We start from the raw sequence: 21,073 nt of genomic DNA on the forward strand, positions 1-21,073 counted from the left end.
AAAGGACAATTACCAGCCGCGGCATGACACGATATGCACCTGATATTTATCAGGGGTTCACCGGCTGTCATTCCACTTCAATCCGATAGGACCTCCGGAAATGATAATCTTTCTATGCGGGGAACCCACAAAAATCGCATTAGGAGATGCGGCCGGAACCAACATGCATGATTGTCCCTGGCCGAGGAGAGGGGTAACATGAGTCAAAGCATTCACAAAATTCTGATAAATCATTGCGATTAGATCTGTAGTATCGTGGTTGCTTCAATGTCTCTCATTCTTTGCCAAGCATATGATCTGTAATACAGGCTACAAACTCGTTTTCAAACATGTCAGCAGTAACCCAAGACCGTGGAACTTAATGAGATCAATCCCAATCCCGGCTGTGATGACGACACCCTCAAGCCAAAATCTGTTCTCTATAAGGTCGTTCGCCTGTGGGGAGAAGCTGCCGCAACTTTGGGGAGACCGTTCCAAGACATCAAAGGTTTGAAAGATGTTCTGGTCGAAGTAGGATTCAAAGACGTCCACATTCAAAGATTCAAATGGCTAAGTAATCCTTGGCCAAAAGATAAGAAACATTGTGAGATAGGGTACTGAAATTACGACAATTTTGCGGCTGGTCTGGAAGGCTTTGTCATGGCACCCTTCACAAGAGCACACAACTGGACACCCCAAGAGGTGACAGTGCTGTGTATGGAAGTGCGGAAGGCAATTAACAACCCGAATGTTCATTCCTACTCCTCCATGTAAGCTTACATGACCAAGCCCGGCTGACGCCGGACTACTGACGAGATCTAGTTGGTCGATCTACGCAAGAAAGCCGGAGGCAGCGACCCCGGATCATTGAGTCAGGGAAAAGTCTTGGCCTCAGATGTTGAATATCCGATATCATGGCAACACAATATTCCCCAAGAGGGTCGTTCAGTCCACGTAAGTCATGATCTAGCTGTGGATCCTTACGTTGCGACTTGACTTCGCCGAGATGCAGGGTCGAGAAGTCACTTCACTGATACACGCGTTGAGTTGCTGTAGATAATTGGTTGCTCAGCCTAGTTGGGACATGAAGAAGTACATTCAGGTTGTTCCCTACCGGTTCAAAGAATATATGGAAGGGTATTATGTTTGTCATTCATCGAAAGACGGGGTTCTTGAGATGTTTCTGAAATGTATGGACAGAAAAGTGCGTGGGGGCTAGAACGCTTCTCGACATGGGAACCATAGGCCCTTATTGTTTCTCATTGTTGTGAGGATGGATCAGCGATTCTTCTTATTTATCTATATCAAGGCGTGTGAAGTCTCTCCTTGCACCCAGACGCTCTCATAGTAAGCGGTTATGCGTTCTACTTACGGGGCATTTACGTGCCCCATATGGAAAGGGCCGCAGGGTGCCACTTAGCAGTATTGGCCCGCCTAATCCACACGAGGCACATGCCTAGGCATCATTTGCCCACTTTCCGCTCCAATATAATAGGTTTGCACGCGAGATGTAACCGGAATGAAAGAGTACTGGTAGTTTTCTTCATCAGGAAGTACAACCGCCATCTCCGGCATGGTCGCCGCAGACGTGCGTGAGTATCACATCGCAGGTGTGGGGTAGCCTACCATCCAACGATGGGTTTGCAAGTGATAGAACCAACAGAGACCGGTCACTGCGTTCAATCTGATGCAAAAGCTTGAAGAAGGCGGAAACGCAGCCGTACATAATTACGCATCTCCCAACTTCGCCTAGACGAACTGAGGAGAAACTTGTCATTTTACTGAACCTTTAGTTGTCGTGTACCATGTCCGACATTGACCAAACACGCAACGCTGGGCAAAGCCCAAAATCGGCTGCGTCCCGAGGCACTTCACCTCACAACGCAAACAATGTCACAACGCAAATCACGCCAGCACTAGACGCTGAAGAGGTAACAACACTATTTACCACCTTTGACTGGATTTCATTGCCTAACGAACTTGTCCATTGAAAAGCTCAGCGGAGATGACCTTTCTGTCAGAGGCGAGGTAAGTGCTAGTTCCTTCCTTCTTCCCTCTATCAACCGAATGGTGGAAAACCACGAGCCATTCTACTAAGAACTTCAAAATCTAGAGCGTCGCATCATCAAGCACCAGTGTGACCAGCTCCGTTCTCCAGTATCGGACAGAGAATGGGCGAACATACCATGGCTATAAAGATGGCAGTAGGTTATCTCTCCTCATTCTGAATGAGCAAAAGCTAAGTGTAGACAAGAATATCTCATGCCCAACGATGACAGGGAAAACGAACGATTGGGTATGGATGTCTTGCTTGCTTACGAATTTTCAACTCGCAATCATTAATAGTCTAACAGATATTCAACATAATATGTTCATCCTCACCTTCGACAACCAATTGGGACGTGCCCCAGTGAACGCGAAAAACACCAGTATCAAGGTCGGTCGGGTACTTGATGTTGGTACAGGGACCGGTATTTGGGCAATGGACTTTGCAGATGAACATCCAGAGTCAGAGGTAATTAGAAAAATTGCTAAACAAATATTTCAAATACTAACCTATTTCTATCTAAGGTCCTTGGTATTAACCTTTCACCCTATTAATATCCTTATTATAGGGTAATTAGTTCGAACTATAAGTTAACGAAGAGATTAATTAAACTATATAAATTTCTATATAGTATAAAAAGGAGGTTCTAACTATAAGTTAGGCTAGTTACGATAATTATAAATAGGGCCCCTTAATTAGCCCCTACGTAGTTAGCTATATACTATAATTAAATTAGATTTTTAATCTAATACTAACTTTCTTTTTTTTTTATTAATTTATTTATTATAATTAGAGGTATAATTTAATTTTAAGCCCGTTTATTAAGTTATCTCCTTTTCCCCTTTTTTTTTATTTTTGTTATATAACCTATCCCTCTATTTATATATTAACTTTTTTACTATTTATAAATTACTTTAACCCCTTATTAAGTACTATTTTTATAAAAGCGTTAGTAAAGTTATTATTATTATTAATTTAATAGATCTTAAGGATCTTATGCTTTTTATATAATTATTTAAGGGTTATAATATTAATTATAAGCCTTTTTTTTTATTCTTAATTTAACGAGGTATTTATATAGTAAATAGGAATTAGTATAAATAACTATAGGGATTAGTAAAAGGTTAAGTTAATTAATAATCCTCTTTAACGTTATTAAAATTATATAAGTAAAGTTAACGCTATTAATTATACTATAAATTTTTAATACTAATATACTTCTTATTACTTATTTACTTTTAGTTAATAAGTAGTAAATTATATTATTATATATAATAAATTCGCTCTTACTTATACTTTTATTAGTTAAGATAATAATATATTTTAATTATAAAATAAGGTTATTATTATTTATAAATAACTTATTAATAAAAACGTATAGCTTATTAATAATAAGGTTAATTAAATAATAAACGAGGCTTCGATCGAAATTTATTTATTACTACTTAAGCCGCTTATTAAGTACTTTAATATTTTATTTATTTAGCTTTATAACTTATACTACTTTAATATAATTAAAAATTATTTTAGGTTAATATATACTTATAATATATACCCCTCGTACGAGCTTAGCTTTATATTACTTTTTAATATCGATTATGTTTAGGTTAACGAGGTTAATTTTTTTACTCTACCTCTTTTATTAAAAAATAACGGTTTTCCCTTTAATTATAAAAATCCTATTATTAAATACTAATAAGTTATTTATTATAAGGACTTTTTTTAGCTTTGCTACGAAGCCCGCTTTTTAGAGCTCTTTATTTTCTTTTTTTATAAAATTAATATTAAATAAGCCTAATATATTATTAGTTTATATTTTAATAATTTTAAATTATTTATTTTTATATTTAAAGATTAATAAGTACGGGTCGTACGTAAATATAACTATTAATAATTAATTAATATAAAAATCGTAGTATATAGCTTATTAATAAGTACCCGATTTTATAAGTTTATATAGTAATTTAAGTACTTTAATAATCGTACTTTTTAAGTACTTATTAGCTATTTCTTTTAGTAAGTAGGCTAGGATTTTCCTTATAAGCCCTATAGTTAATTAAGTATAGGCTTAAGTAATATTATAGCTCTAAATTTTATATCCCTTCTTCTATAATAATACTATTAGTACTATTATTAATCGTTAGCTATAGTACTATACTATAAGTAATTAAGTAAGTAACGTCGCTTTTTTAACGTCGCTATACTCTTAAATTATATACCTAGATTCTTTATATAATTAGGATATTCCTTTTTTTTTAATTTTACGTACTATTTATAATTTAAATATATAGAGATTTTAATATTTCTTAGGGTCGTAGAGGATAAATTAATAAACCCTTCGATTATATAAAGTATTTATTTTAATAAAATCTAATCCTTTATATAGCTTTTTAATAATTATAATTATACTTTTTTTACGTAATTTAATTACTAGCTCGAAATCGGCTTTTTTTTATTATATAAAAAGTATTAATTACCTCGTTATTGGTAATAAATTATTACGTTAGGGCTTATTATCGTAATCTTTTATAACGTCTCGCTAGTAATATTAATACCTTTTTAATAATTTCCTCTTTTTTATTATTTATTAGTATTACTATAATAATTTTATTAAAGATAATTTCTTATACCTCTACTATAAGTTATATAGTTTCCCCTAGCTCCTTTTCTTTTTATAAATTAGAAATTATTTTAATAAGATTTATATAATATAGTTTAATTATAGTAATTAATATTCTAAGTAGTTAGTTATAGGGAATTGATATACGGGCGTCGCAAATTAATATACGGGCGTCGCTCTTATATAGGCGTTACTATTTTACTTTTTAATTAGTTTAAAAAAAAATTATTAATATAGTTAAATTTTACTAGATACTTATAAAGTATCCTAAGTTTTTATTCCTTTATTCCCTTTATAGTTAAGTTATATTATTAAGCTTCGAAATCTAATTTATAATATTTATTTATAATAGCTTTTATAATTAAAATTAAAAACGTTCTTTAAGGCTAACTTTAAAGTAATACCCTTACTAAGAGATTTCCCCCTTTATAAGAACGATTATTAATTAATTACGGCTTTTTATTATTATCTAGCTAATTATTATTATCTTTTTTTTTTAAAAAGTAGCTACCCTAGCGTTAGTTAATTTTATAAAATTAGTAATTTTAAAAAATAGCGTAATTTTATTATTAAGTTCTTAACTAGTATATTATAAAATACGTAATCTTTTATAAATAATTACCCTAATATAAAGCTTATATTATACTTTACTTACTATTTCCCTAAGGAAATAATAAAAACCTAGCGAATTACCTTTTTATAACTTTTTTTAAAATATAACCCCTCCCCTCTTAACGAATAGTCTTAGTAACCTTCCTATTTTATAATAGAGTAGTTTAGTAATACTCTTTAGCTTATTAAATAGGTTATTAAAACTAATTAATAATTAATAATAATACTATTTTAATAATAAGAATATATCCGTTAATAATAATAAATATAAGGTCCCTAAGTTAACTTATTACTCTATTTACCCCTATAGCTATTTTCTATTTAAAACGAAGCGTCTTTTTAAACTATAACTTCTTATTATACTTTAAATAACCGATCCTCCTCTCTTTTTATAACTAAAATCCTAAACTTACCGATTCTTAATAATCTAAAATAAACTTATAATACCCTCTTTAACTAAGTTAATAACTTTATAAGAGCTAATAAATTTAGTATTATAAAGTAGAATAAGTATAAAGCTCGAGGCCGAATTATTTAATATACTTTCTAATATAATTAGTTTAATAAGCCTAGGCTTATAAAAAGTACTAATATTTAATAGCATAAGTTTTATAAATACGGTTATAAATAATAAGTTATTACTAAGGCTTAAAAAAAAGATGAGTAGTTATTATATTATTATTTAAACCCTTAGTATAAATAATATAATTATAGCCCTAGCTTTAAAGCTTTTATATACCCTTTATATCGTAAGCTTATTAAGGTAATTAAAAATATTATTAAAATTATAAACTAACGAGTTAAGATTCGGGCTTACGATATGCGTATTATTATTTAAAAATAGTTCCTAAAGTCCTTATTTATATAATAAAATATTTATAATACTAGGGCTCGTATAAACTAAGAAAAACTAGCTAAATATTTACTAATTATAGTATTAATTAAGCTATTTAATAAGCGAGATATTCTATACGTAGTAAAATAAGTAAACGACGAGCTAAACTACCTTATTAACCTTATCTAGACCTTTCCTTACTATTTTTAAATATAAAAGCGATTCCCTAAGATAATTAGCTTTAATAATACTTATAATACTAATCGCTTTAAGCTCCTTTTTTTCTAAGTTACTAAGTAGACCTACTTTAAATCTATTTATAATACCGCGTTCGGCTTTATTAATAATAAAAAACTAGAGGGTTTTTAGTTTTTCTTAGTAAGTATCTACTAACTTATAAACTAATACTTAGTCTATTACCCTATTATTATTATTATAAACTACGATAAGTAAATAAAAGCTATACTAAACGAGTAGTTCTTAGATATTTAATAATAACTCTATATTTACTATATTAACTCTAATATTATACTTAGGGCTAAGTAAAAGTAAGTTAAGGACTATAACTATAGTAATAATAATAATAAGTCTAATAACGAGGGATATTAGCTACTAATATAAATAATAGCTACGCTAAGTAATAAGAATAAGGCCTATATTAATATACTTATTAATAAGCCCCCCCTTTATACGTATTATAAGGTCCTTATAATATAAAAACTTATTATTTTTGCTAAGACTAAGTATATTTTTAAAAAAGCCTAAACTAAGCTCTATAAAAAGTTTAATAACTAATACCTAATCCTCTAATACCTCTACGTAATATACTTATTTTTAAAAGCATAATAGGCCCGTTATTTTATCTAAAAATACTAAAACTTTAGTACTCGTATTATTTTTAGTACTAAGTTAAGTAATAATAATATTAAAACTTATTTTTTAAATAATCTTAGTTACTTATATTAGCTTATTAACGTTATATAAAATATAATTAATAATTAAGAGCTACGCTTTTACTAAGCTTATATAAAGGACGAGGTACTTATAGGCTGGGAGTATATAAGTACTTATTTTAAGTACCTAGGCAAACTTTAAATAATACTTTTTTTAAAATATTTTATTTTAATTAGGATATAAGGCCGGCTTATAAAAAAAGTAATACTATTTAATAAAAAGCTATTTCTAAACCCCCTTAGATCTTATAATTTAAACTATACTATTTTAATTAAGCTAAGTATTTTATACTATTATAAAATCTATTCTAAAATATTAAATTCAGCTACTTTTAATAAATAAGAAATATACCCTTAGTAACGTTTTCGAAAAACGTTTTTTTAAATCTATACTACTAGATCCTTAACCCTAAAATTACTATATCCCTCTATAATAGGCTAAAAAATATAATATAGCCTATTCTATTATAACTAGCCTTATTTAAAAAAGGCTAGTTAGCTAGTTAAGCCCGTACTACTTATAATAGCTAAAGTATAAATAATAAAAAGCGAGGCTACTTACTTAAAAATAAGAATAAGTTAACGCTAACTAAGCTTATAAAAAAAATAAATTAACTAAGTTAAAGTTAAATATCGAGCTTATTTTAGTAATAAATAAAGAGCTAGTTTAGCGTTCTTAATAAGGGGAGGATAATAGAGAATTATATAAGTAAACGGCTAATATAGCTTAATATTTAAAAAAAACGGAGCTAATAAGAAATAGTTTATAATAATAATAAATTATTATAACTACGTTAGAAGAGGTAGTTAAGCGGACGTTACTATAATTTACTTTTTATATATCTTAAGTATATAGTAAAAAAAAGCCTTATCTATTTAAGATTTATAAAAACTTATATTACTAGCTAATTTAAGATTTATAAATCTTAAATAGGTAATATAGTAGTTCTAAACGAGTACGTAAGTTATAGTAGTATTTTTATTTTTAGAAATTTTAAACTAGAGCTTAGGTTAGAGAGGATAGTAAAAATAGCTATATTAATATAATTACCCTTACCGCTTTTATAAAGAGGTATTATTTTTTTGGACTAATTAAAAAGTAAAATAGTAACGCCCGTATAAGAGTAACGCCCGTATATTAATTTACGACGCCCGTATATTAATTCCTTTTTAAATATACCCTAAATACTAAAAGCGTTGGGATAAGCCCATTAGGCCCTATAATATTATTATAATATTTAAGTATTATTTAGAAGTATTTATTATTAATAAAATTATAATTTTGTTTTTAATAATTCTAAACGCCCTTTTTAATTACTAATATACTTTTTTTACTTTTTAATATTATAGTGCGCTTTTATAGGCACGACTTTTAGCTATATATTATAAGCCGTCGTATTTTTTTTAAATTTTATTAATTTAAAACTCGTATTAGCGTCGGTTTTAATACTATTTAGTAATCCCTAGTATATATTAATTTAGCTTTTTTATAAGGCTATTTATACTATTTTTATTTATAAATCCTAAAAAAATTACTTTATTTAAAATAATATAGCCTCGTTAATTATATATAAAACCGGTCGACTATTTAAATTAAAAATATTAATAACGATTTCCTAATTAAAGTTAAGCTTATTACGTAATTTAAATTTAAATTTGCGTAGGCTTTGCGTATTTATTTAGTATTAGTAATATACTTTTATTAACTATTCTAGTACTTCTATTTTAATATTATTATTACTTAATTATTTTAGGAGGTTATATAGCCTTGCGATCGATAAGTACCTAAATCTTTAATATAGTTATTTAAGCTTATTTTTTATTAAGTAATTAATTAACTTCGTATTATTAATAAGCCTTATAAATACGTACCCCTATTATTATTTAACTATCTTAAAGTACTTATTACTAAAGATTCTATTCTTTATATTGTTAAATATAATACCTAGTTAATTTATTTTTTTAAATATAAAAAAGATAGGATATTAATAAGTAAAATATAAAAAGTTATTATTCCGAAGTACGTTTCTATTTTTATTATACCTAGGGTAACGATTTCCTTACCTAAGCCGAAGCTAATTTTTATAATACTTATTATTAATATATTAAATATTATTAATACGATTTTTTATAATATTTAAAATTACCCTTTTTTTTTATTAATTATTATAATACTTTAGTATTTAGGATAATTTTATAAAAATTATCTAGGCCGTATTTTTTATTTATATAAAAAGCTTATATAAGCTTAGTATTTAAGTAATTTAGGTAGTATAAAAAGGACCCCTCTAGTTACCCTTAAAATTACTTAGTACTATTTTTTTTATTATTAATAGAGGTAATATTTTCTCCTTAAGTATTAAGAAAATAGAATTTTATATTATTAAATTTATCTTTTTATTTACTTTTATATTTACTATTTAAGGGATCTTTTCTTATTATTCGTAAATAAAAACCTACTTATTAAGGGCTTTTATTACTTTTTATTTATTTAGCCTCGTATATTTTCTAAAGGCTAACGGGGTAAAAAAAGAGTAGTTAATATTATTAATTTTATTATAATTTAATTTATTAATATAGGGGGCGAGATCTTTTTTATTTTTTAAATTTTTTATAAAAAGCGGATATTCTAAGCCGCTATTTTAGCTATTATTACTAAGTTCTGTGCCCCCGGATTTACTTTTATATATAATAAAAGATTAGCTAAACTAATAAGGGCTAGTTTTACTATTTACTATTCTTAACTTTTTATATTATTTATATAATTTAATACGCTTTTTTTTTAAAATAATTACTTAATTAATATCTATTTCTTTTATAAATAAAATATTACTTTTTCTATTACCTTACTCGCGAGTTAAATCTCTACTTATTTAATAAATTTAGGCCTCCTTATTAATAATTACTATACTTAGTCTTTTTTCTTTTTTTATTATATATCTAGTTAACTTAATATTATTAATAAGGGCCGTCGTATACTTAGAAATAGGTTTAGTATAGTATTTTTACTTTAATATTAAAATTAAATTTTAGTTTTAAGTAAAGTATTTCGTAATTTTCGGGCGCTTAGTATAGGGTTATTTTTATTTTTAATACGTACTAAATTACGGTATAAAAATATTTAACTTTTTATTCGTTAGTTCCCTTATTTAGCTAGGTTTTTACTAGCTTATTAATTTAATTAATAAGCTTTTTAAGGATTTTTATTTATAATTTACCTTTTATTATTTTAGCTATAAATATAAAAGAAATTACTTATAGCTTAAATAAGAGCTCTAGATTTTTATTATAAATCTTAAAGCGGCTTCGGATTACGTTAATAATACTAAGAAAGTCGTTCTAATCGAGATTATATACCGCTTTATAATAATAATTAAAGGCTTTACTTATAAATATAATATTAATTACTAAATAATATTAATATTCCTTAATCCCGACTTTTTTATAATAGTTATAAAATATTATTAGGGTTTTTTATAAAACCTCGTACTTCTCTCTAGAATATAATTTCTCTTTTAAAAAGATCTTTTTAAGATTTATAAATTACCTCGTATTTATTATTATATTTTTAATATTTATATACAATCCTTATATTATTATATATTATTAATAACTTCGTATTATTTACCTCTTTTTTTATTAACTAATTAGCGCCGAATTTCGTATTAGTAATAATAACGAACTATAAATTAAAATAGGTAGAATTATTAATTATTATATTTCTAATACTATATTTTACTTTTATATATTCTTTTATAATAATAAATTATTATTAGTAATTATAAAAAGGAAATCTAGGTTATTTACCCTTTTTTTAAATTTATTAAAGCGATTATACGCTTTATTAACTTATACTTAGTTCTATAATACGAATTCCTTTTTTATAATTATTATTATTAGGATTTCGTATAGTTTTTATAACTATAATTACGTTAATAATACTCCTCGCTTATAAAAGAATTTATTAATTATTTTTATAATTCCTAGGCTTATATTTATAAACTATTTATTTAGTTAGTAATTAAGGTTATTTACGATTTTATAAAATAGGGGTTACCCCTATAGCCCCTTTTTTTTATAAACCTTAGTTAAATAGATTAATACTACGTTAATTTATTTATTATTAAGCTAATCCGTAATCCTATATATTTATATCCCTTAATAATCTAGGTTAATATTTACTTATTTATAAAAGATTAGGATTCTATTTAAAATCGGGTTTTTTTTGTTTTTTTTTTACCTTAACTTATTAAGGATCGTGCTCTAGTTTATACTTATATTAATAATCGTTAGTATATTTAATTTTAATAAGGATATATTTAATTTGCGCACTAATCGTAATAAATCCGTATTTTTATTACTTAACGAATTTATTAAGGTTTAAGTAATTTTTATTTCTTTTTACTATTTCGTTACTACTTTTGTTTTTATTATTTTTAATAATTACTACTACCTTTTTAAATTATTAATTATTATACTTATTAGGATCCTCTTTTTTATTTAGTATAAAAAGGTAAGTTTTAGTAGTTCCTTTTTTAATAGTAGTAATAGACGTTTATATTATTATAAAAAGACGAAGTAATTAGTCTTAGGATTTTTATTAATTATTAATTTCTATTATTCTATATATTTTTAACTTCTTAAGCCTCGTATTCTTCGTAATTTCTAAATTACTTCTTTTTTTAACTTACTTTTTTTAAAATAGTATTTTAAAAAGATAATTAAAAATAGATATTAAGTAGCTTATATAATAGTTTTTTTTTCTAGCTTTATAAGTATAAAAAATCGACTTTAATAGGATTACGCTTTTAAAAGAAATTATATAATACGGTATACTTTTTAACTATATAATATGCATAATATACCCTAAGTACGCGCTTAACGTAATATAGTAATTTCGATACGAAAACCGCTATATAATTCGGAATAGGTAAGCTACCCTCTTTAGTAGCGGCGCCGGTTAGAAAAGTCGATAGTAGAGGTTAGCTATAATAATTAGCTATAATAGTCGGCCGCAATAGTTAGAGGCGGCCCTTAACTATAGAGGTTCTAAACTTTAATAATAACGTAAAGGTTTCTAAAAAAAAGGCTAAATAGGCTAATATTTATTACTTAGAGCTCGTAAAGATTCTTTCTATCTTCATCGCTTTTAATATCGCCTAAAGCTCTATTTAAACTAAATAAATCTATTAAATAAATCTACTAAATAAACCTATTAATATATAAACTACTACCTTAACGAGAACTTACTTTACTCTTAGTATATAGTTAGTAATTAGTAGGCTAAAGATACCTGTTAATAAGTTTACTCCTTTCGGGCTAGGTACCCTCTTTAGCTAGCTCGACGTTATAGTTATCGTAGCTAACGTAAGTATGTTTAAAAAGTAGTAAAATACTTTTTAATAATACGGAATCTGGCTAGGCAATAGTACGAACGCTATAAATAGCCGGGCTAGTACGGACGTTAAGATTTAGTATATTAACGCTAGTTTAGAAATTATGCTCTATAGAGCTAGAAATCCCTTTAATACGGGCTATATTATAAACGTAAAGGAATATATAAAGGGCCCCCTAATTTTTAATAAAAAGGAGTATATAATATAGGATCTAGCCGCCTACGCGGGCTAGTATTAAGAGGTCTTATGTACGTTAGAGTAGGTATAGCTCGCTCTCTAAACGGGCGGGGAAAGGTTAGGAGTTAATAAAAAGAAGATAATAGTCGAGTTAGTTAACTACTATTTTAATTAGTAATTAGGTATAGAGCGCAATATACCCAGTTTTCCTTAATACGTAATATATAGTACGGCTCCGGCGGATTACTCCGTCGGGGGGATTAAGTAGCTTATAGAGGAGCTAGATAAGTAATTAAGAACTAAATAAATAGTTAGGTATAATTAGCAAAATTAAGCCCTTTTTTTTATAAAATTACGAATTTTAAAAACTTATTAAAAATATTTACTCGCTATTTATATTAAATAAGGTTAATTATTTTAGAGATTCTTTTTTTATAGCTTCTTAGTACTTTATTTTATATTTTTTAAATAATCTTTTTTATAGTTTAATTATTATTAAGTAATTTCTACTTATTAATAATCTTTTTTATTATTTAGTTAATTTTTTAAAATTAGTAATTTCGTACCGGGAGCTAATATAAAAAAAAGCCTTTTAGTAATACTCTAGAGGATTCTTTTTTTTCTTTTTTAAATCCTCGTTTTTTTAGCCTTTTTTTAAGTTAATAATAATTATAATAGGAGGTCGTAAGACTATTTTAGAGTAGCCGCTTTTTTTTTAAATTAATTTTTAAGATTTATAATATTTTTAATTTAATATTATTAGGATTTCTAAATCCCCTTTTCTTTTATTAAACCGTTCCTTATATTATATTCCTAAATAATACCTAGGGGGTAATTAAGGGAGTTATAAAGAGGTTATTTAAATTATAAGTTTAAAGTCGTATTTATAAGATTCTCGTAATAATAGACCTTTTTATATACTATAAATCTCTTAGTTTTATAACTCTTATAAAGTTACTTTTACTATTAAATAAGAATATTTACGTTTAGAAATCTTTTTCTTTAATTACGTAATACTTTTTTATATTATATTATTAAGCTCGTTCGTCGTATTAATTAATTAAATAAGTAGTTATTACGTAAGTATTTCTTTTTATTAATTTAACTAGTTAATCTTTAATTATAAGCTAGTTATAAAAAAAGTTATTTAGTAAAAAAGCTACTTAAAATAATAATAAAAAAACTAATTATTTAAGTAGTTTTATTAATTAATATAGTTTAATATAATAAATATTAACTTTTTATTAATAATAAAGGGCTATAATTATTTAATTTCGTATAATATTTAAGAATTACCTCCTTTTTTATTTATTTTTATAAAGTTTATTAGTACGAATTTCTTATTCTATACGGTATTAAGAAGTCGTCTCTTTTATATAACAAAATACTTTACTAATTTATAATAATAGAATTTAATTACTAATTAGTATTAATATCCTTATTATAAAGTAATTAGTTCGAACTATAAATTAATAAAGAGATTAATTAAATTATATAAATTTCTATATAATATAAAAAGGAGGTTCTAATTATAAGTTAGGCTAGCTATAATAATTATAAATAGGGCCCCCTAATTGGCCCCTGCGCAGTTGGCCGTATGCCGCGGTCGAATTAGACTTCTAATCCGACATACCTATTCAATCAGCATTATAAGCTCCACCCGGTTCTATCCTAAAACCAGCGTTGTTGACAATTCTATAGCGTTCCTCCCAATGCGACATTCGAGATTGACAATATCGAGGAGCCGTGGACTTTCTCGCAACCTTTCGATTACATTCACAGTCGCTTAATGACATCAAGCATTGGTAATTGGCAGGAGTATATCCAGAAATGTTTTGAGTAAGTTGCAAGCATAGCTCGACCAACTGAATTTACGCTGATCATGCCACCACCGAAGCAACCTGAACCCTAACGGATATCTTGAGCTCAATGAGGTCGACCTATACTACAAGTCAGATGATGGTACACTTGCCGACGATGCCGCCCTAAATAGGTTCTCGAAGCTGTGGGGCGAAGCGGCTGTCATTGTTGGGCATGCGTTCCAGGACAACACGACTCTGAAAGACCTCATGGCCGACGCCGGGTTTGTAGACATTAACGCGAAGGTATTCAAGTGGCCTTCCAACCCGTGGCCTCGGGACAGGAAACACAAAGAGCTTGGGTATTGGAACCTCGATAACTCCGTTGCTGGGCTTGAAGGTTTCATGCTAGGTGCTTTAACGAGAGCCCACAAGTGGACTAAAAACGAGGTCACTCTCTTTGCAACGGAAGTTCGCAACGAGATGAAGGACCCACGTGTTCACTCGTATCAGACGATGTGAGTGACTCTACTGCTGCTGAGTGATTTGACTAATTCTCGAATCAGCTGGTCTGTGTACGGCAGAAAACCTGCTGCGGAGGAAATTATAGCCAATTGATTCAGCAAAGCTCTATTGAGAAATGAGCTGACTTTGAATTTTGAGGGAGTATACAATTATGTGGCCATGGAGGAGAAAGGGAAGACAGGATCTAACACAGGGTAGCAGTGATTAAAGTCCATAATTCTCAGGGCTTGCACTGAATTTCCACGATCTTCTAGCTAGAGGAGAGGAATAATGACTTTTGATCTTGCCTCTGGATCCCAATTCTTGATAGTTATTTGCTCGGGTACTCGACATCGATAATCGACATATCACAGGTCATAATAACCACACTAGTCTCCAGCATCCGCTACGACGAAAAGCTTTGATATCGGAAGCTCTACTGCAATCCTTTTCATGTGGAGTCAACCATTATTCCTCTAGATCTATATACGAGCACTTTGGGGAGAATGTTGGTCATGCAGACCAAAACAGGACCAGGAAGATACAAATGATAGACCCACTGCCCAATGATTGCTCGGATGTGATACGCGTCATTTCGTCCTTTTGGGAGTTTCCTCCATCGACCTTGTGTTGGTTGGGACGTTCGCCGCAAACATGCATGATTGTCTCCAGCCAAGGAGAGGGGTAACACCACATCCTGGTCAATCAGTTCTACAGATAAAGAGGATGGGGGTCTGCCGGAATTTCATGTTCCTCTTTATTCCGGTATCTGGCAAAAGTATCGGTCGAAAGTCGCCTCTAAATCTAGGTGAAACTTGGCGAACTCATCTCTATCGTCGCTCCAACAAGGTGTTCATTTGGCTTGCTCTCAGCAATGTGCGCGACAGACAACGCGGCCAGCAGCCCGCCTCGTGCTGTAGACGGGGGTCAAGGCAATATTGCCGTAGAGGATCGCGATATTATCGCTGCCGAGGAGGTGATGCACTGTAGTCAATACGCGCGTAGAGTTCATGCTGATATTTGGCTTCTCTAAGGTCACGGATGATGACTCTTCGGCTACTAGCGTGCGTATTCTGTCCGAAACTCTTCATGGTCTAGGCCCATTCACTCATTGATGATCCTCCTTTCAGCAAAGTGTGGCTTCATCTAGCACAAGTCTGTCTAGTTCGATTCTCGACTACCGCTTAGAGAACGGTAGAACCTACCACAAGTACAAGGACGGCAGTGAGTTTCCCCTAGAACGTGAAACATCACGAGACTGACTTAGATACTTTAGAATACTACGTTCCTAATGATGAGAGAGAGAATGATCGACTTGGTATGTACAGCCAGGTTCTTTTCTCCGCGGTATCCTCGGCCGCTCTGTGCGTTAATAGGAAGTGCACGCTGACCTCAGGTCCGAAATCTAGACTTGCAACACAACTTGTTCATTCGGACATTTGGCAACCGACTTGGCACTGCACCTCCCAATGAGCCTGGGTCCAAAGTCGGACGGGTTTTGGATGTAGGCACAGGCACAGGAATTTGGGCGATTGATTTCGGAGACGAACATCCAGAGGCCGAGGTTAGTCGCTGAGCAGTCGCACTTATGAATTTTGAGATCCAATTCTGACGTTGAAGTGACAGGTTCTCGGTATCGACTTATCTCCCGCTCAGCCAGAATTGTAAGTGAGTTTCTTCCCGTCTTACGGTCGATGGCTGACGTCCATGACAGTGTACCTCCGAATGTGAGGTTTGAAATCGACGACCTTGAGGAGCCTTGGACATACTCACGTCCTTTCGACTACATCCACAGCCGCATGATCACGTCCTGCGTCAAGGATTGGAAGGCCTATTTTCAACAAAGCTTTGAGTACTACCAGCCGCGAACTTGATTGACTGCGAGATCATCATTCCTGACATGCATTCTGTAACAGTCATCTCAACCCGGGTGGATATCTCGAAATCCACGAAATTGACGTCGAGCCTGACTCCGATGACGGCACGTTAAAAGCGGACTCAGCTCTCATGAAGAGTCTACGGCTTTGGCAGGAAGCTGCTGTCATCTTTGAGCGCCCTTTCGAAGACATCAAGTCACTGGCTGGTATTATGGCTGATGTTGGCTTTGAAGATGTCCACTTGGAGAGATATAAGTGGCCCACGAATACATGGCCGAAAGACCGGAACTACAAAGAAATCGGAGCGTGGACCTATGAGAATCTTGCTGTCAATTGGGAAGGGTTCATTATGGCGCCTCTAACTCGAGCCCACAATTGGACGAAGGAGGAAGTAATGCTACTTGCTATGGAAGCTCGTAAGGATCTAGGCGACAGAAGCATCCACGCCTACTTCACCATGTAAGGAGACTGCTCTATTTTCGATGCTCCCCATCTCAATGCTAACATTCAATAGATGGGCGATCCACGGTCGAAAGCCATTGACAGCCAAGTCGACTGAAGAAGCAACCACTGGTTGAGCTCTGGCTTCCAGCTTACGAGACTGAGGTGGTGCTAGATCTGATCTTCTTTTTTAAAAGACATGCATGAATACATCAGTTGATTTTTTGCCTAATAATAACCCTCAAACGTATCTTCATGATGTTTTGCCACCTGTGAGACAGCTTCTTTGATCGTTGGGCTGTCCTCTTTGGGCCCCAACACATCAAATGCCAGCCCGTAGGTCTTCTCATTCTGAATCGCCGCGTAGACGACCTTGGCGACATCTTCTCTGGGAATCATGCCGACGGTGCCAACCTTTCCTGCCCGTGCCTTTCCGGTGCTAGGTCCCTCAGTCAAGCCACCAGGTCTCACAATGGTGTAGTTAAGCTTGCGAGCCGCATTCCCCACCCTCAACTCCGTGTCGGCCGCTAGCTTAGCCCGGAGAATGGGACCGATGATACCCCACATGCGGTCGCTGAGCTTCTCATCGGCATCAGTATACCAGTCCGGGACGGGCTTGCTGTCTCGGTCGCGGACGTCGAGGGCGCTGACGACGATGTAGCGTTTGGCGACCACGTTGGCTTTGGCCAGGGCATCCATGGCGCGAATGGCTCCATCCCGGTCAACAGCCTCAGCGGACTTGGGGTCCTTGCCGCCAGCTGCCCACACCACAACGTCGGGCCGGGTGCCTTCAATGATTTTAATGAAGTCGACCTCGGAAGCTGTAGAGATGTCTTGGACAATTGGCTTTGCGCCGATTGCTTCCAAGTCCGGAATTTGTTCCGGATTGCGGATAACGCTGAAGATGGTGTGAGGGGTATCGGCGTCCCGAAGGATTGCTGTCAGTTGACGGGCGGTTTTGCCATTGCCCCCAAATATAAGGGTCGTCGGCATGTGAAGGATTGAAGCGTCGCCCATGTTGACTCGTTATGTTTACACACGTAGTATTTAAGCTGAAATATAAGGAGAGGTGATAAATGTACCGGGAGATATGTCGGACTCTCAATGGAAGCTCCGAAAGCGCCGAAGCGTTAGCTCCTTAATTGACTTCGATGACGGCATAATCCCGACACGCACTGGAACGGAAGAAGTCCAGAGCCGGGAGGAAAGGTTTCGGGCAGCTGTTTTTCCGTTACCCTCACACTGGACGCGACTTGGTCAGCGCCAAGTTACACAGTCTCACAGCACATTTCACCCCTGAGCCAAGGTGACTTTGTTCACTGAGGAGACGTTCAGCAGTTAAGTTAGGTTCTCTGCCAACCTTATTAACAGCCCCGAAATTGTGTGGACAAAGTGGGTAACTTCCGCACCAGAAGACATCCCCTAACTGTTTAAATGTTCAGCCACAACAGCTTTGTCTACCCTATTTTGCCAGCCTTCGGCTTTTGCACAGCTAGGTACATGTCTCGAAAGAACTGCTTCCTCAGATGGCCTTGTCGGATGATACCTCGGATTCCTCTTGCTATGATACCGGCCGAGTTCCATGTCGGGTGATCCGGATCTGGTAGGGCGTCCGCCCCTGCAGCGTCTTTACACGAACAAGCAACAGCACGCTGCGACGGTGCGCTGATCGTCGCCCACGTCGCTCGTATTTCAGGCTGTGTGCTAGGTAATTACAGCTGCCTTATTGGGCAGGAGACTATTCCCCACGATGCATTGGGGATAAGCTAGGGAGGCCTAGTCTCGGGAAATGAACTAGTCCAGCACTTAACTTCAAGCATATCTGGGCATGGTCCACAACGGTTGGAACTGATGGGATGATGGGACCTCACTATCGGCATTGGAAAGAACCAGAATAACTTGGTGGGAAAGAGGAATACGAGATCTTGTCCCTCCAAGCGCCCAAATGTCTCCGTCCCATCACTGCAGGGTCCAAGGGTCGCCCCGTCCAACGTCACATTGCCGAAATGGAAGAGCTTTTCTGGAAACCCATAAAGCGAATGAGGGCTGGCACGATGTCAGATGAACTGGATGTTTGGTCGCGCAACTGCCTTTCGTCCCAGTCGTTCGCTATCGGCCTGCACTCGTCATGAAGCAGAGCATTCTTTCCACGCTCGCTCTAGCGTCCATCGCCGCGACAGAGTATGTTTGGCCTTCTCAGTACGATGAGCTCGAGGATCACCTCTCTCTGCAGTCCGGATACCTTCGCAGGGGCTTCATCGATGGTCAGTTGTCTCTCTACCACCGACCCTCAACTAACTACTGACAACTCATTAGGTGTCATTACGTGTGGCTTCGGCACAAGCATCCCCGGCCGTCAGAACTCTGCTGAATGGATCCGCGCCGCTTTCCACGACATGGCCACGCACGATGCTGCCGCCGGTACCGGTGGTTTAGACGCGTCCATCTTCTTCGAGTTGGATCGCCCGGAAAATATTGGAGGCGCCTTCAACAACACGTTTGGATTCTTTAGCAGCTTTCACTCCATTCGCGCCTCTGCTTCTGATCTGTTGGCCATGAGTGTCCTCGTCGCCAGCTTTGCGTGCGGCGGTATCCAAATCCCGTTTCGTGCCGGCCGTATTGACGCCCAAGAAGCCGGCCCTGCCGGTGTCCCTGAGCCTCAGACCGATCTCAACACTACCCAGCTGGCTTTCACCAAGGCAGGCTTCTCTCAGAGCGACATGATTGCCATGGTGGCGTGCGGTCATACTCTGGGAGGCGTGCACAGCATGGACTTCCCTGAGATCGTCGGTGTCGCGGCGGACCCCAACAACGATACCGTAGCCCACTTTGACACCGAATTTGCCAAGTTCGATAACGTCGTCGTGACCGAATATTTGGATGGCACAACCAAGAACCCTCTGGTTGTTGGCACAAACGACACCCTCAACTCAGACAAGCGTATCTTTGCTGCAGATGGAAACAAGACGATGCAAGCCATGGCCGACCCTAATGCTTTCCAGACTACCTGCGCCGACATCTTTAGTCGCATGATTGATACCGTCCCTGCCAACGTTAAACTCAGCGACCCCATCGTAGCCACAGATATTAAGCCCTACATCAGCGGGCTCTTCCTCAAAGACGATGGCAGCCTGTCGTTTGGCGGCCGCATTCGCATCCGCACCACCGCAGTCACTGGCCGAGACCCCAATGATCTCTCGGTCCAGCTGACGTACGCTGACCGCAACGGCAACGGATCGAACGTTATCACTACCCGCAAGGCAACCTTTCAGGGTGGAAGTGCCTCTGGCTTGTGGAGGGAGAGCTTCCACTGGTGGGAGTTTGACACCACAATCAGCCCTGACACGGGCATCAGCAAGTTCTACATCCACGTTACGAAGCCGTCAACCAACGAGACTATCACGTACGACAATGCTGGTAACGGATATCCTATGAGTGATGTCCTCCTGTATCAGCAGTCTAAATCTTGCATCGGAAATGTGGCGGATGGCAAGCTGCCGGTCACGGTCAAAGCTCTTGTTCGCAAGGACCGTGTACCCGCCACCGCTGATGGCCTAACTATGGATTTGGTTCATGAGGTCCGTAGGCAGGGAGTGATTGTTCCCAGACTGGACGTTGAGAAGATCAACTTCCAAGCTACTGGAGAGGACCAAGGCCAGTGGTCCGTCTATACAGCCAGTGGAAGTGTCGATGCTGATGGATGGAACACCAGTTTTGATATCAAGTTGGGTGGCGAGCAGTCAGTCGAAGTTGCGTTTCAGAAGACAGGAGCTTTGAGCTCTTGCAGCTAGACATAAGTAGTATCCGTAATGGTAATGAAATTTAGATGCCCA

At 34.2% G+C, this 21,073-nt stretch overlaps 6 protein-coding genes across 6 annotated transcripts; 5 read left to right on the forward strand and 1 right to left on the reverse strand.

The window, feature by feature from the left end:
* Positions 1 to 361: 361 nt before the first annotated feature.
* On the forward strand, positions 362 to 493 carry CCOS01_10279 (uncharacterized protein; the record flags this gene model as incomplete). The annotated part of the gene is made up of 1 exon (XM_060458435.1): positions 362 to 493. The coding sequence occupies one exon, from the start codon at positions 362 to 364 to the stop codon at positions 491 to 493; it is 132 nt and encodes a 43-aa protein (XP_060311600.1).
* Positions 494 to 2,092: 1,599 nt separating this feature from the next.
* CCOS01_10280 (uncharacterized protein) lies at positions 2,093 to 2,599 on the forward strand (the record flags this gene model as incomplete). The annotated part of the gene is made up of 2 exons (XM_060458436.1): positions 2,093 to 2,224; positions 2,324 to 2,599. Coding segments are annotated over 2 exons (408 nt in total), but the record flags the coding sequence as incomplete, so codon positions are not given.
* Positions 2,600 to 14,309: 11,710 nt separating this feature from the next.
* Positions 14,310 to 15,036, forward strand: CCOS01_10281 (uncharacterized protein; the record flags this gene model as incomplete). The annotated part of the gene is made up of 3 exons (XM_060458437.1): positions 14,310 to 14,458; positions 14,517 to 14,936; positions 14,985 to 15,036. Coding segments are annotated over 3 exons (621 nt in total), but the record flags the coding sequence as incomplete, so codon positions are not given.
* Positions 15,037 to 15,796: 760 nt separating this feature from the next.
* Positions 15,797 to 17,377, forward strand: CCOS01_10282 (uncharacterized protein; the record flags this gene model as incomplete). Its single annotated transcript, XM_060458438.1, has 9 exons — positions 15,797 to 15,898; positions 15,957 to 15,986; positions 16,053 to 16,146; positions 16,199 to 16,240; positions 16,332 to 16,486; positions 16,549 to 16,586; positions 16,637 to 16,774; positions 16,839 to 17,258; positions 17,314 to 17,377. The coding sequence occupies 9 exons, from the start codon at positions 15,797 to 15,799 to the stop codon at positions 17,375 to 17,377; spliced, it is 1,083 nt and encodes a 360-aa protein (XP_060311603.1).
* A 91-nt stretch (positions 17,378 to 17,468) lies between these two features.
* CCOS01_10283 (NAD-dependent epimerase/dehydratase) lies at positions 17,469 to 18,257 on the reverse strand (the record flags this gene model as incomplete). The annotated part of the gene is made up of 1 exon (XM_060458439.1): positions 17,469 to 18,257. One exon carries the CDS (start codon positions 18,255 to 18,257, stop codon positions 17,469 to 17,471), a length of 789 nt encoding a protein of 262 aa, XP_060311604.1.
* Positions 18,258 to 19,368: 1,111 nt separating this feature from the next.
* CCOS01_10284 (WSC domain-containing protein) lies at positions 19,369 to 21,031 on the forward strand (the record flags this gene model as incomplete). The annotated part of the gene is made up of 2 exons (XM_060458440.1): positions 19,369 to 19,504; positions 19,557 to 21,031. 2 exons carry the CDS (start codon positions 19,369 to 19,371, stop codon positions 21,029 to 21,031), a joined length of 1,611 nt encoding a protein of 536 aa, XP_060311605.1.
* Positions 21,032 to 21,073: the final 42 nt, after the last annotated feature.

The sequence above is a fragment of the Colletotrichum costaricense genome (assembly GCF_030867565.1).
Source record: "Colletotrichum costaricense strain IMI 309622 chromosome Unknown Scaffold_10.1, whole genome shotgun sequence".
Lineage (NCBI taxonomy): Eukaryota > Fungi > Ascomycota > Sordariomycetes > Glomerellales > Glomerellaceae > Colletotrichum > Colletotrichum costaricense.